Below are 17,040 nucleotides of genomic sequence, written 5' to 3'. Positions count from 1 at the left end.
GAGTGGCGTAAACAGAGAGGTGGCCAACCCTTGACTTGGCAGAGGAGTATGAAGGAGATCACGAAAGGTTTGGGTGCTGTCGGTGCTACTCCCCTTCCAGGACGGGGACCGCGTGATCTTCACTGTGCCCGGTTGGAGACCCTACAAGATATGGCGGCCAACCGATGTCAGTGGCGTTCTTGTTGTAGGTTTCTATCCCAGATTGCCTGAGTGAATGTCTGGAGGTGTAGACTTCCATATATATCATGGTTGTACGGCAGTGAAGCATCGGTGTTGAACACTAATGTCATGCTGTTGATGAACATAGACTTATAGAGGTTAGCGTTCCATATCAAGCCTCAAATGCCCATTAATCAATCAATAATCTATATCTTCCTATCGCCCTTGAAGCTCGAGGGTGATCCAAGATTAATTATCGTTGGAATCAAAACCGGCTTATGTTTGTAGGTTGAAAGCTGCAAAAGAGGTTTTTTTCCACACACAAAGACATTTTGCAAAGTGATGTAAACTCACATGTGAATTTGGTTCAAGCGCTAACGCTTTCCCCGAATATACTTATTCAAATTAATTCGACGAGATGCACTTTTATTCTTTCAGAGCCTCGCCGAATAAGTCCGAAAAATGAACTCTTCAGTGATCCGGTTATTTTTAGTTGACAGCTTGATCAATGATCAGATACCAAGTTCAGGCATCCACAAGCTGAAGGGTTAAACTGCTGTGTCAGTTGTCGAATGTCAGTCAGTCCTCAAAATTAGAGCACTTTTTAAAGGGTCTGTTTTTTGTTGACGTATGTCAGAACCACGGGTTTCAAAGAGCACTTCAGCGTGGAATGTTCTTGAGGTAAGAAAAAACTCATTTTTGCCTGACTATTGACCATGGGTTCATACTGACACTAATCTACAGTCAAACTGACAGTTTTTGATCAGTCTTCATTCCACCTGTTTGCTCGATCCAGATTAAATGATATTGTTGCGTGATATCCTTCACATCTGATCAAAAGTTGTGCGGCATCTCAACTGTTCCTGTAGCTAGGTACTGGAAGGGCGGCGTGGCTGAACGGTCGTTATAGCTGTCGTTGACGCTTCACGAAGAACTTCCGAGGCTAACGGATCGACCGCAGTTTCGCCTGGCAATAACTTCATAATTCAGTTGTGATTTTTTCGTTATCCGAGCAGAACATGTTCTACTTTGTCGTGTGTACTTACCTCCTGGTGGTGAAAGAAAGAAGGCCTTCGCAGCGGAGTTAATAATTAGACAATACCAACTGAACAGTTACAGACTATTGGACAGGGTAGCAAAACTCTCATATGCATCTTGTTTACAAAAACTGAATATCCATGCTCTCTTTGAACGCGTCTTCCTGAACTTTTCTGGATATTCATTGACTGTTGCTCAAATCAAAGCAAATGTTTTGAAGCGACTCCAGAAATTCCGTAATAGATCTCCCTTTTCAAGAGACGCAAACCGGATTTACGAAAAACCATACTACTTGCATGCCCCCCTCATCAGTAGTATCACGGTTACTGTGGTGGAGGTCACCAGATTTTTCTGTTTAACGCAGGTTTAAATGTACGTTTTAGCTCATTTACTGAATTCTATGACACGTGTTCATTGGGTGCGGTCCCGAGTTTAGTTTACAGAGAAGGGCTAACATAACCATCGCCTTTGCTTGCGTCCGTTATACCTGGTATTTCAGTCCACAGTCCACACAGCCCATCGATCCGTTTGATTGGACGAGTCGTCTCCTTCACCCCATTGGTCGGTCATCGTGTAACTTTATATATGCGTCAGTCTGGCAATACGGAATTGTCCCACACGGTATGATTTGATTCCGTCCAGGGGGCATCGCATTCAGAAGTACACCATATGGTAACAGGAAAAACACTACTTTTCAGGAGAGTTTGGGACCAGCCAGCGAATCTATTCACAGTTATGTATTGATATCGTTCTACCATCCCCCTTACCGAAGCATAGCAAACTGGAGGTAGTGGTTTTCAGTAACTCACTTACCAGAAGTCAATCGCCATGGTTATCCTAATTCATCCGGAGATGTGAACCTCGTTCATTTCAAGGCGAGGGTGATTGCCTGTACTCTGTGTTCGCAGGCTGGTTGAACAGCGATCATACCCGCAATGAGATCAATTTTATGGTTTACCTAGCCGCCCTGGCCCTATCAATTCGTCTGCCCGGTGGTACGATGAATGCTCCGAACGTATGGTAGAATTTCTCGTTACTTATGAGTAGCTTCGATGGTTGTCGAAGTTTTGCCAACGCTGCAAAATATGCGTTCTGACCAAGTGGTCCTTTGCTTCAGTTCCGGTCAGGAAATACAAGCTTGTAGGTCTAAGCTAGTGGAGCGGCCTAGGTTTGTATCGGTTTATATTAGTGGGAAGGAGTTATCACCTAGACCAGGGTTCGCCGCCCGGCACGTCTGAACTCAACTAACCGAAGTCAAACACACGTTAGTTTTATCGTCCCGTTATTCCATTCAAACCGGTCTGTTTGTGTGTCAGCACCATCTCGATCAGCACTAGTTCTGTTATCGATCTCAGTCCTCCTTCCTGGAATTATGCTTTCGTTTCCGCGACAGACTTCTGTGGTTTCCAAACTCAGCGACTGCGGTGCAGTTTAACCGTTTTTTCCTTACAGCTGCGTGGTTGAGACGCAGGAGTGCAGATCGATTTCATCTGGTTTTGCATAAAGGCCGACAAGTAGTGTTAGTAATTCGTTTATGCAAATCACACCATTTGAGGATAATACACTAGTATGCACGTTGGGTTCACTCCATCCTAATCGAGCTCTGATTGGTGGCGTACTCTGGATTCTGATTGGCTGAAGGGGATTAGGCTCCAGCTTTACACTTCCTTTCAGGGAATAGAATTGCACCTCACGCGGATTACTAAACATGTACCTGAACGGAATAATATAATGATGTGACTCAAAAAGAGATGTCCGCTGAGAGCTCTACGGAGAAGATGGATGCAATATGCTCGCTCCGGTCCACGTCCCTCACCACTCGAATCGAGGCGGATTTCGAAAGACCCAGGCAAAAATGTCGAAAAACGGGGGTCACAAATTTAGATGCACCAGATGTGGCAGAGTTGGTTCGCTCCACTTCTCGATTCAGCTGGGCCAGTCAACCAAGTGCATTTGTCAGTTCTGTGAAGCAACAAGCCACCTCTGTGTTCTACCAGTTCTATAGGCGGAAAAGGACCAGGCCACCCAGAAGCCCGTTGGCATCGCCATCATCCCCACCTGGGATACTCTCAAAATCAATGGAACATGTGATACCTTATGAAACGGAAAGTGGTGTGGCCGCCGCTCCACATAGACCTCAAAAGGGCATACTCACCAGCAGAAAGACAAGTCTTGAACGACAGCCTTGTCAACCCGAACAAATTGACTTTACTAAAATAGGGTGCCTAACGCCAACGGCTTTGTATGATCCCGAGTCTGCCCTGGACCACACCTGTCGCACAAAACGATACTCTTGTAGTCATGTGAAATTCTCCGACGAACTTGGTCGACGTGGGTCAGAAGATATTGCGCAATTGGGAAGAACGAGTGACAAATCACGAACTTCTTTAACGGTAAGTAGTGGCTGTCATGCCACTGTGGTTTCTACAGATAGTTGGTATTGATTCTCGATGACACCTTCTGCCAAGTGGTTTAGGCAAGCGTATAGCTTGAGGAAAGACATAGAGAGTTCAAAAAACGTTTCACGTTAGTCTGAGGCTCGAGCTTCATGTATCCGCGAATGATTTTTGAAATCAGAAGAGAAATCAATGGGGGGGGGGGCGCAAGAAACCGGTTTTCATAAAAAACCTTCCTAGAAAGCAGCAGACCTGAAACACGCCAATCTTTCCGGTTCTTAAAGTTGATTTTTTGCATCTTTTTATTTAGTCTGGAAGCGAGGGGGGAGACGCAGTGGTTCCCTATGTGACTACAGCTCAACACATGCTGTGCTATTTTTTTTGCCAACAAAACCTAATGATAAATAGGCCTAGGTTATCAGATTACACCTTAGGCACCTCAGTAAGTTAGATGAGTTAAAAATCAATTAGGGATGACAGCTCACAGATCAGGGACACTGTCTCAAATCTGTTTACGAAAAACGACCCAAAACCTTATGCTAGAGAGGATACGGTTAGTTAGTCTAAAAATTAGTGAGAGATTTGGAAAAAACAGTTAGAAATTCATCACTCGTGATTTCTTTCATAAACCTAATAGATTTTAATTATCGGGCTTAGTTACTTTCATCTAGAGATCTTTGACTCGATGCAGGTGGTTGAAGTTTTCTTTTCGAACACTTTTCAGTCAATGTTCCATTCTTTGTTTCTTTATGGCTTTAGTTTATCCCCATTTTGGCATCGCGCCTTATGTTTCCTTTCAGTAGTTCCGTCAGTTCAACTTTTTTTCACGTTCAACTCAACTTATTCACGGAAAGCTTTCGTTCTCTGAATGTTTATTTTTTAAAGAAACTTTGTTCATCACAAATCACAAAAGTTCTGCTGGGTGGTGAAAGTTCCCCATCCCCCAAAAAGTGGTAGGTTGCCTTAAAATTTCAAATTCTCCCCGCAACCAAGATGTGAGCTGTTCGTGCGAACGACGCGACTCACGTGATTTGACGCTAGCACACAGTGGTCTGAGGAAATCGATAATGTTATCACTTGTCACGGCCAAATATTGACCAATAGGGCCCACGGACGAATAGAATCCAATTTCGGTTAGTCCGTATGACATTGCGGTTTTGGCGTTTTCGTTGACAGTGTAATTGATAATAACAGAAGAAATGGAACATCTTTTTGGAGACTTACTAATGGCTTTTGAATGTCTACTGGTCGTAATTCGATAGAGAAAATTTTGTGGTATCGCGAAGTCAACTGCAGCCGCCGTTGTATTTCAGATATGAAAAAAGCCTCACTTCGATTCAGTAGTGCTTTAAGCTCCTAGTGGAATGTGCAAAAATACGTCGTACAAATTTTGGTGTTTATGAACGAACCATTGTCTTCGCTAGAACTTATGTCTTTTCTTTAAAAAAACTACTCACAAGGTTGCTGAAAACTCTCCGACAGCCCACGACCGGTTTCGCCCTTTTTGAGGCTCATCAAGTGGGCGCAGTCCCCGAGTTTCCGTCAACCTTATGTTCTACTTGAACCCAGATTGCTCTGTTTTCGAGAAATAAACTCATTTACAACTCAATTTCATTTTCACGAGAGACTCTCTCGTTTATGATATTCTACAACTAAAAATGCTGCACTCAGGCCGCCTCATGATTCAGTTGGCATCACATTCGAGATATCGCAGTTTCGCCCCAAAAAGGGCGAAACCAGTCGTGGGCTGTCGAAGACTTTTCAACAACCTTGTGAGTAGTTTCCTTTATGAAAATATACATTCTTATCTGGGCAGTAGGGGATTTTTTAACGTAAGAGCGTTGTAGACATAAAATCAACAAACCGCATAGCTACTCTAAAACCGGACTAATAGATATTTAGTTAAAACTTCAAGAGGAAAAAAGATGGGTTGATGTGTTTATCTAATGGGATTTCTGCATCAATACAACGTCCAATTAACCAGAACTGTCAAACTGAAGGCATCCAACGTACCAACAAAATGGAAGAAAATGGAATTACAACGCAAATAAGATTCTCGACTGTCCAATCAGTTTGCAGGAAAACCACTTCAGGACCAACCAATTACTTTAGCGTTATTAGATACTGTTTGCAAAATTTTTGTGTACAGGGATAGCAATAGGAAGTCACCAACTCACTCACACAATGTCACCTCGATGTCATCTTGATTGTTGATGAAACGTTTCCAAGCTCGACGAATAGACGAACAACCAACCAGTGCTCCCGAATTTACTACATTCCGCAACGTTATCAAGAAAATTCTTTGTGAAACTTTATCATATCCGTTGCTCCTATCTCAGTCAACATTCACGTCATTCTGAAAAAACGGATCGATTGACTTTTCGGATAATATTTTCAAAACTAAGTCGATTTGTAGTGCACCATTTAGGCGTATGTGCAAGCAGTATTGGTCACCCATCGATCGATCGGTTAACCATGTCTATTGGAAATTCACACTGATTAGAATCGAATCCGTCCGAATCGAGGGACAGGGGGTTCCGTCAGCTGATTTTATATGATAGCGGAGAGAAGAGGACACTCCACGAAAAGTCTGTATGACAATTTTTAGCGAACAAAAAACTAGATGCTAGAAATTCCACAGGGAAGAGAAGAATGATGTAAGTACAAAATTGCATCCCGCCTAAAGGTAAATGGGTATGCGGTTTATAAATGTGAGTTCAAGTTCCCTTTGGCGTAAAATTCTCGAATTTATAGCGAGTCTACCTCACCCGGGCGCATGATAACAAGATGTAGCTATTCCGACGCGATCCACACTCAAGAATCACGTATGTTACTTTTAGTACGAAATAACAGTTCCTACAGTTTTTGCATCTAGGGATCTACACGTGCCAATGAAAAAAGAATACGGTAATTTGCTTACGAAATACATACCTTTTCAGTGAGTTAACATCTGTAGTCCTGCTGATTAGGACGTGCCATGATTGCAAAACACTTTAATGCCCTAACACTATAAATAACCTTTGTATTGTGCGAACTGAACCAAATTGGGGCTACATTCATTAATGTCACGCACGCGAACAGTTCTAAGTAATGATCGGGCTGCCTATGAAACAATCAAGTTTTGATTGGACTACTTATCGCTCATTTTCGCTAGAGTTTGTAACAGCCACGCGCCTGAGACCATGTTTTTCGACGGGTATTGTGTTGGTATTATCCTAGGTGCATTATTATGTTGAACAAAAGCATATCACTGACGAAATTGCGTCCTGGTTACGTCATTCTCCGTCCCCTGCTTTCTCGGTGCTTGAATTCAACTGTATGACCGGACGTGAGATGTGAAATCATCTATCTCTTATCCAGGCTTTGTTGTTCAGATCAGAGTTGTCCTGATATGTCATGGGTTTCGCCAAACCACTATCGAACGTCTTCGATGGGAACAAGATACGGTGATCTAACTGAAAAATGTAACAAGTAAACACCGGTTACATAAGTCTTCCCACCCAAAGTATCACTGAGATGGACGATGACACAAATTTGAATTTCAATCGATCAGTCAACATGCCTGGTCTGGGGTCTGCGCAGTATGTGCCGGAGAAAGACGGCATAATGTTACAGTAGGACATTTTGAAGAAAGGAGTCTGCAGGTGACGATCTAAGTAACAAGGCCTGAACAAGAACACAGTGAGCACAGTGAACACAGTGAGCGCTTCAGGACCGTGTCGTCAATTCAGTATACAGCTAAAAGTTCAAACAGGGGCAGATAAAAAACACGGAAATACAAGTGATAGATTAACAGCGAAAAAAGTCACAAAATGCAAATTTAGCCCGGTTCTTTCTTCTTCCCATCTGACTGCTTGTGTTATTCTACACTCGAGTGAACAATACATTAGGCCAGGTTTCCAGCCAATGAATGTGCTGCACCAAGCCGCCTCACGTCTCAGTCGCTACGATATTCGAGATATCCCGATACATGTATATCTCTGTAATGTACTACTCATAAGGTTGCTGAAAAATCTTCCAAAGCCCACAACCGGTTTCGCCCTTCTTGGGGCTCATCAGGTAGGCGCATTTCTTGAGTTTCTGTCAACTTGAAAACAAATTGCACGAAATTAGAGAGTATACACTCATTTGCAAACTAATGCGCTTTTTTATAAGTAGCGCATTACAAAATGAGTTTCTGTCGAAAACAAATTGCACGAAATTAGAGAGTATACACTCATTTGCAAACTAATGCGCTTTTTTATAAGTAGCGCATTACAAAATGAATTAGACTATTTAAACAACATATTCAAGAAACCGGAGAAGGCAGCTGTGCCTGCATGGTTTGACAGTACTAAACTGTCATTAGTAAGAGAGTTGAGCTTTCGTAGTCTCTACACAACCAGCTAGTAGTCACAGATTGATAGATAGGTCAATCAATGAAAACGTTATACTCATTATGTCCGAGAACAAACAATGAAGACTTAAATCGATCGATTTTAGCAGCCTCAGTGAGTATGAGAGCAAGTGAGTTCTTCTAACAGTGTAAAATAGATCAATGTTATGTTCACCTACCATTGGCTGCAATGGCTCACAGGTGGGTGTGAGTCCCAAGTGTTGGCCCGTCATTTGACCTTGAACACCGTCCTCATGACACTGAAACCATTATCGATTCTCACTCCGCCATTCGATCTGAACTGCTCTACAAAATGTATTGTGGCCAATAACGAAATTCTCCGCTGTTTCAATTAGCGGTAATCTCTGCGTTAAGTTTTGGGAAACATATCTATGACTCATGTGTTTTCGACGAAGTTTTCTTGTTCGAAATTTGATTTATTCCCGTTGGAGGTGGTTCTATGAACATATTCCTTTCGAGTACGCGGTAACAGTTATGTCTCGGTTGACCGCGTCACTTAATGAACCGCAAAGTTTTCGCTCATTGCTTTCCGGAATAGTTATAAGCTATCGTACCTGGTGCTCGAAAAGCGCTTTTCACGGAAGCGTTGCGTAGCAACATTGCACCTGGATTCAAAGCGACTAAACGTCCGCTCACTGACCGACCAGAATTCTAAATTCCAACATCAAATGTTGCGTTGAATTGCTGAATGGATTTAACTGCTTTAGATTTAATCCACTTTGATGGATTATTGATCTCTTATGTGACTAGCTTGCTGACTTAATATTGTCTAGGCACCGGAAAACAGAGACTATTCATGCGACAGACAGTTTTAGTGGAGTGTCTCAGTAGATGTCCGTTTTCGACTTTTCCGTCGGTTTCTTGTCCGGTTTGAATTAATCTATTTTTCTGGTTCTGAACTCAGCAGGCGCGTGAGATATGAATGTGATTGGATGGGGGGACCGGGGAAATCCAGCGCACAAGAGTGATGAACAACCTTCATAGAGGGGCCTAGTTGGTTGTGTATTCTTCCAACAACTAAGAAAAAATATCTTGGCATTGCCAACAACCTTCTGCATAAGTGTACTAAGTACTGGCCACACCAGCTACAGTAAACAAAAATGTTCCTTATTAGACTGAATCAGTCCAGGACTGTCACGATTTGTACAAGTGAACTTAGGATTCACAAATGGCGGCATAGTATAGTATAGTATAGTATAGTTATAGTATAGTATAGTATAGTATAGTATAGTATAGTATAGTATAGTATAGTATAGTATAGTATAGTATAGTATAGTATAGTATAGTATAGTATAGTATAGTATAGTATAGTATAGTATAGTATAGTATAGTATAGTATAGTATAGTATAGTATAGTATAGTATAGTATAGTATAGTATAGTATAGTATAGTATAGTATAGTATAGTATAGTATAGTATAGTATAGTATAGTATAGTATAGTATAGTATAGTATAGTATAGTATAGTATAGTATAGTATAGTATAGTATAGTATAGTATAGTATAGTATAGTATAGTATAGTATAGTATAGTATAGTATAGTATAGTATAGTATAGTATAGTATAGTATAGTATAGTATAGTATAGTATAGTATAGTATAGTATAGTATAGTATAGTATAGTATAGTATAGTATAGTATAGTATAGTATAGTATAGTATAGTATAGTATAGTATAGTATAGTATAGTATAGTATAGTATAGTATAGTATAGTATAGTATAGTATAGTATAGTATAGTATAGTATAGTATAGTATAGTATAGTATAGTATAGTATAGTATAGTATAGTATAGTATAGTATAGTATAGTATAGTATAGTATAGTATAGTATAGTATAGTATAGTATAGTATAGTATAGTATAGTATAGTATAGTATAGTATAGTATAGTATAGTATAGTATAGTATAGTATAGTATAGTATAGTATAGTATAGTATAGTATAGTATAGTATAGTATAGTATAGTATGCACGATACTACACTGTACAGTGTGCTATGCTATACAGTACTTCACCATACTATACTTAATACTGAAAGCAATTTCGATCACCCACTTGTGGTCGTATTTCTAACAAATTTCGGCGCGCTTGTTAACCCAGGCAAAAGCCTACTGGAAATTCTTGTCGAGGTGAAACAATCTGTCATGAAAAAACACCGCCCCAAAGTTGACTGCAGATCTATGTAAACACAGCTTGCCTGATAGTCAGAAGTCTTCTAATGAGGCACAAATTTTTCTCACGTTAAGAAACCCGTTGGGTGGTCTGTTGAATTAGCACCGTAGGCGAAAGAAACACCCATCAGTTAACTTAACAGTCCTATTGTTAAACCATTGGAACACAGAGGTCTCATTTCATTTGTGGCTGAGCTATAGCGATGGGGAACAGGCAAGAAACGCTTCTTGGTTCCAGGAGAAACGGTGCTCACAAAGATTTGGTGAGTGTTTATCGAACCGTCCACTTTATTGTTCGCATATTTTCATCAGTTGACGTTCTGTTCCTGTCGGTGTTTCTTAACACGACTAAAACTGCTGTACAGTGATACTGAGTTAATTGGTGTAGAGTGGCTTCACTTACAAGACGAAGTGTATTCGTTTACTGTGGAAGCGACGTGTGTATCAAGCTGCAGTACGAGCTGTTTTGTTGTACGGCTGTGAGACTTGTCTTATCGAGCAGCGGAACTGAGACGCCTTCAGGTGTTCCATAATCGTTGTCTCAGAACCATAGCTCGTGTGGGTTGGTGTCGGCGTATCCCTAAAGAGGCAATCAGAACGCGCGTTTTCGGTTGTGCAACGGGGACTTCCATAGAAGAATGTGGGAATTTTGCTTGGGACATGTGTTACGTATGCCGAACCATCGTTTGCCGAAGAGGGTGCTGTTTTCCATGCCCGATTCGGAGTGGCGTAAACAGAGAGGTGGCCAACTCTTGACTTGGTAGAGGAGTATGAAGGAGATCACGAAACGCTTGGGTGCTGTCGCTACTAAGCACCTTCCAGGATGGAGACCGCGTGATCCTCACTGTGTCTGGTTGGAGACCCTGCAAGATATGGCTGTTAGTGGCATTCTTGTGGGAATTTTGCTTGGGACATGTGTTACGTATGCCGAACCATCGTTTGCCGAAGAGGGTGCTGTTTTCCATGCCCGATTCGGAGTGGCGTAAACAGAGAGGTGGCCAACTCTTGACTTGGTAGAGGAGTATGAAGGAGATCACGAAAAGCTTGGGTGCTGTCGCTACTGACCACCTTCCAGGATGGAGACCGCGTGATCCTCACTGTGTCTGGTTTGAGACCCTGCAAAATATGGCTGTCAGTGGCATTCTTGTTGTCAGTTTCTATCCAGATCGCCTGAGTGAGTGTCTGGAGGTGTAGGCACCTCGGAATGATTGTGGTAAGCTAACACTTAGTCCCTTCCCCGTCCAAATTTACTCTTTTCTTTGCAATGAGGCTCTCGAATAAATCATTGTTGTACGCCAGTGAACCGTCGGTGATGAACACTGATATCATGCCATCGATGATGATGATGATGATGACTGTGGATCCGTGGGGTTCAAGAAGACTAGTTGAAATGGTAGATGGGATTACTTCGGGTGCAGGATCATTTAACTAGTGAATGTGTAAACGAGAAGCTTCTCACGCCGTACCTAATTGGGACACGGATTGCGTAAGGTGTATGTTTCCCTTTTGAACGCACCCCAAGGTGGTGGCCTGTGTATGTTCTTAACCAACTGAAGTACACTACAGATGGCCGAGTGACATCAATAGAGCCTCTGAGCTAATGAGAAGACTCTCAAGGAACAGTCTGTTGGCCCTTCAGGTTTCGAAGTTAGAACAAACGGGACCGTTGGTTGCTTGAAGTACATGAAGTTCTCCCATTTTTCACCAAAGGCCGGCATATGAGTCGATTCTAATTATCTGCCCGTCAAGGCTTTGACGCCCCTGTCGTGTAGCAGCCCGCCCACAACACACACACTCACTCACTCACTCACTCACTCACTCACTCACTCACTCACTCACTCACTCACTCACTCACTCACTCACTCACTCACTCACTCACTCACTCACTCACTCACTCACTCACTCACTCACTCACTCACTCACTCACTCACTCACTCACTCACTCACTCACTCACTCACTCACTCACTCACTCACTCACTCACTCACTCACTCACTCACTCACTCACTCACTCACTCACTCACTCACTCACTCACTCACTCACTCACTCACTCACTCACTCACTCACTCACTCACTCACTCACTCACTCACTCACTCACTCACTCACTCACTCACTCACTCACTCACTCACTCACTCACTCACTCACTCACTCACTCACTCACTCACTCACTCACTCACTCACTCACTCACTCACTCACTCACTCACTGTGTGCTTAGGCCGCGATCTGCGAGCCTAAACGCACGATCTGGATGTCCTATCTGACAGGTACCGTGTCGTCTAATTGAGTGATGGTCGGTCAGTGATGATTGTGGTGAAACCGAACTCTTGTCGACGGAAGACTCAGTACGCTCCTTCCACAAAACTCTTTTTGCTACTAAATCTTCTGGCATGTTTTTGCAAGCGAACTGCCTTTCAACATGAATCCTGCCAACTTACAAGCTATCCTAGTGATTCGTTTAGAAAATACTGGTAGTTCTGGTGTGTTCATTGAATCTTGGCTTGACAGCTGTTGATCTTTTCGCCGAGCTTGGTAATTCAGTTGCATATGTTTTGACACCAAACAGAGGAGACATTACTACTGCGTATTTGGGTAGCTACGTCCCACTCATCTGTAAGAGTTTATATAGCACTTGAAATTTACCTTTTAAACCCTACCGTGATTGGTCAATTGAGCAGCTGCGTTCTCACAAGCTCATTGGTCCATTTCTGATATGCGTTGCCTTGTGGTCTGCCCCATTGGCTTGATTGCTTATCCCTTGCAGCCAACACACGAAATAAAGATGACTTTTCTAACAATGGGTTGCTGGTGTAATAAGTCCCTAACTATTGTTTGTGCGTGAGTGACCCTCAGATAAGTAGTAGTAAACTGCCAATCAACAGGTTGCATGAACCGTTCCCCCCACGCCCAACCCATGAGTTTGAATAGGAGATACATTTCCCGGTTTTGTGTACCTAGCTATGCTTCTCTCATCACAAAGTAAATTTTCTTCAACTACACAGTTTGCTTTTTATGTTATCACGACCGAGTTCCCAATGATGCGGTCTGTACTCGAATGTATAGCTTAAAAAGAAAGGTTTCAACGGACCACAAGTACTTTCTCTGGAATACTGTCTTAATCCTCTGCCAAGAAGGCCTAATTGGGCTTGCGAGAGGTGGTGTTGACGAGGAGGGGATCTCTACCAGTGGCAGCAATGCCGAGTTTGTACCACAAGATTCTATCGGCTACCTGGACAACCACTCAGTGAATCTTCTGTCCGACAGATGGACAACAAAAATGAGATTGTTTGAAAATACAAGTAATACAACTCGGTGGTAAACTGAAACCAAACCGATTTGGATAAAATTCGAGGACGAGTAGTATGGGAGAAGAGAAGCTCTGTCCGTAAAATTCAATACCTGATCTGCATGAATAGATAATGTCGCAGAAAAATTGAGAGTGCTTGGGAAAAAATTTCATGAGACCCCCTAGTGATAATGTAAAGTTCCGGCGTATTAGTTGCAGGCAGATCCACACATACTGTTTTAAATAAATGAAGCAATCTGCTATTTTGTTGGGCCAATTTACGGAACAGCAAATTTACACGGCTACACAATATCGGCGACCAATTGACGTTGCCTTGGCAACGGTGCCCATCAGGCACATCTAGACACATGGATATCAAGTGACAAGTGCTGTAGATGAAACTTCTGCTCCTTACTAGTAGAAATTAGTTACCATTTGCCCAGGATAAGAAACAAAAGAACGAAGAGGGATTTCTTTAAAAACAGTGGTACCTCATGTAGCCAATGCAATTAACGTGCCACTAGAGGCATGCTATTTTTCCAGAAGGTTCGTAAGTTCATCCAAGTTTTTACCATACTTTCAGTGGAAGAAATTTTTTTGCTTTTGTATTCTCCGCCTCATTCAGTGTCTATTTAGAATGAGAAAACTTCGAACTTTATTGGTCGATTGCGTGCAAGGCAGTAGTTTATAGTGAGGGTAAATTTTTCGGTGTATTGCTGAGGCGTGTTTCTAATGCTGAATTCCTGCAAAATACAACCAGGGAGAATCAGAAGTCAAGATCAGTTGCCCTCGACTCCGTACCTTAATTTTATTGACTTAAAAATCAATAAAACGATGAGCATTCATGTCTTGAACTTTTCAGTTTGTGCGTTTGTGTGGCAGCTCGAACGTGCTGTGTAACGACAGAAACCTTTCTATTCTGGTCAGAGGCATGAAAAAAATTTGTCACAAGCCTAGAGGTACCTATTGGTACTGAGCATATCAATCCGAATTATTTTATCTCGCCTGCTTGAAGGGTCTCAACATAAACATTGTTCTTTTTCGGCTGACAAACACAGAATAGTGTTTTTACTCTGACGTCACCAGCCCATCTTTATACTTCAAGTAATTTAGCCAAGTTTGTAAACATGAGAATACGAGCAGAAAGTGCGCATTTACTGCACTTGTGTTGCGCCAGGACAAACACGCGTAGAAAGAGTACACCGAGCAGGTTTGACTGCTACTCGACTGCACTTGTGTTGCACCAGGACAAACACGCGTAGAAAGTCGCGCTTTTGAGTACACCGAGCAGGTTTGACTGCTACTCACATTCAACGGAATGTGTGTGGTTGGCTACTAGAATGCTACGGACGGGTTGTTGATCCGGTGGCTGTTGGTCTGCTCGCCGAGCTTGTAGATACTTCCTCATCCAAGGAGGTAACATCACCGCACACTGATGTGCGTTCCGTTTGGATTCGAAGCTGGGCGTGGAGCACACCAAACAGATTCTTAGAGTAAACAGGACAGACCTAATTTGCGGACCCCCTGCAAACATTCAACACGACTCTCAAGAAGGAATGAAATTGAGGAAGCGACTGCAACGGGGACCACAGTTTGGTGCCCGGAGCCGCTGCTAACTCCAAGTACACCCCATCAGACTTGCGTAAGCTGGTAAAGAGAAGAGCTGTGCAGACTTTTCAAGTGGCCAAGAAGTAAGAAGTTACAGCCAATTAGACACGAACGTAAAAGCCTCAGGTGTCCTTCTGAACTTTCTTAAAGTTCACTGAACATTGAACAGTAATAACCAAGCACTGAAAATCAGTTCCATAATTGCTGTACATACCTTCCATCTGATGTGGAGACGGCATTCTGACAATTGACGAAACATTACTGGCATGTTTCATCAGTAGTATACACCATTACACTGGTAGTACGTAAAAACCTGCTTGAAATGTGACATTTTCGAATGGATTTTTAGCCTGTTGGATAAAATTTCCGGCTGGTTCTGTGAAGCACATAAGAAATTGGAAAAAAGAGCATCAATATGTAGTGATGTGTCGGAATATTGGAAGCTCGGGTGTATTGATTGGCAGCTGATCAGGTAGATATTGATCTTTACTCCGAACTTGGTTTTGACAGCACACTGAAGGTGCCCTCTCCTCGAATGGTGATAGAAAGCCTTTACAAGTCTTTTGCCGAACTCGGCGAACAGATCAACAGCCACCCGATCAATTACCAATCATCAATATGTAATTTCTGGTATGCAATAAAAACGGATAGTAATATAATGATTCAGGAGGGACGTAGCTACACAGCGTTAGCCGCTGTTTACCAATGCTTTTGGGAAACGTGCATCAAACTACGTGTGTTTGACATAAGCCATACTTTTCCCTAATAAGCTGAGAGGATTTGCGGTCGCTGTGATCGGCTTGCAGAAAAGTTACCAGACCTTTTGTTCTTGAACGCAAATGAAGACATCCGTTCTTTGTGGGGGAATTCAGACAGTGAGTGAGACAAGCTAATCTGAAGCTTTGAGTTGGTTTTTGACGTTTTTCATATCCCTCTATCTCCTCCCTGACCTCACCCTGTGTTGACTGAATTGCACAGTCCACCGGGTTTCATTTATTTCATCTGGGTAGTTCCATTACGCCAGAAATTCAAAAATTATTGGAAATGGGAACATATGTGGTAGCGAGACGAGATAAGTTCACGGGAATAAGTTTCATTGTATAGAACGGCACAGCATGATCGATTCGCACATGGCTGGGCAAGTTTTGAAATTCCTCAGTGATGAGGGTCGATCAGCTGTAACATCCTTTTTGTGTTTAGCTGCCATGCCTCCTCGAACGAGAGCGGAGAGACCGCCAGCTTGTCTAGGCCTAAACAGAAGCATTTGAAATACCAATGTTGATTTTGAACCAGGTACGTTCCGGTCAATAATTGGGCGCTTTAACCACTGAGCTATCCCAAACTCAGCTGCCAGGTACGTGTCAATAATTGGGCGCTTTAACCACTGAGCTATCCCAAACTCAGCTGATTAGAATACTGGTTTACTAATCGAAATATATGTATGGTATATATAGTATATATAGTATATAGTATAGTAGTATATAGTGGTATATAGTAGTATATAGTGGTATATAGTAGTATATAGTGGTATATAGTATATAGTAGTAGTATATAGTACATATAGTGTATATAGTATATATAGTATATATATATAACTACTTAATAAACGATCAAACGTACTTGCTGTACAGCCAGCCATTCATCTTTGCGGAATGTCGTAACATTAAATCCCGGAAACTGGGAGGAACAATATCACCCTGGAAATCAGCGTCGCCAAGCTAGCACTGTTGCATGTCGGGGTGGTAACTGGGACGAGGCTGTTCGATTTGTTGCGCTGGATAGCGGCCACACGTAGGTATTCCTAATTCCGTCGCCAATGCACAAGCGAAAGGATCGGAGTGTGCACATTTGTGCATAAATTTTGTCGCCCTTGGTCATCTTGTCTAAACGCGACGCAAAGATGAGACGAGGGAGATTCGTGCTCACCCTGATGAAACTAACGAAAAGCTGTTTGGTACGCTGTTTGACAAACAGATTGAAATCGGTCTTTG

At 42.3% G+C, this 17,040-nt stretch overlaps 1 protein-coding gene across 1 annotated transcript in view; it reads left to right on the top strand.

Annotated features, from left to right (window-relative positions):
- T265_13262 (hypothetical protein) overlaps window positions 1-17,040 on the top strand; it is a gene marked incomplete at both ends in the record, with an annotated part of 133,327 nt that overhangs the window by 17,138 nt on the left and 99,149 nt on the right. Inside the window, one exon of the mRNA XM_009168011.1 lies at window positions 7,497-7,652. Coding sequence (XP_009166275.1) covers window positions 7,497-7,652 — 156 coding nt within the window. The remainder of the gene's footprint in view (window positions 1-7,496; window positions 7,653-17,040) is intronic.

The sequence above is a fragment of the Opisthorchis viverrini genome (genome assembly GCF_000715545.1).
Source record: "Opisthorchis viverrini unplaced genomic scaffold opera_v5_50, whole genome shotgun sequence".
NCBI classification, from domain to species: Eukaryota; Metazoa; Platyhelminthes; class Trematoda; order Opisthorchiida; family Opisthorchiidae; genus Opisthorchis; species Opisthorchis viverrini.
The sequence above is the reverse complement of the archived record's forward strand: the minus strand, read 5'-3'. Positions and strand labels throughout refer to the sequence as shown.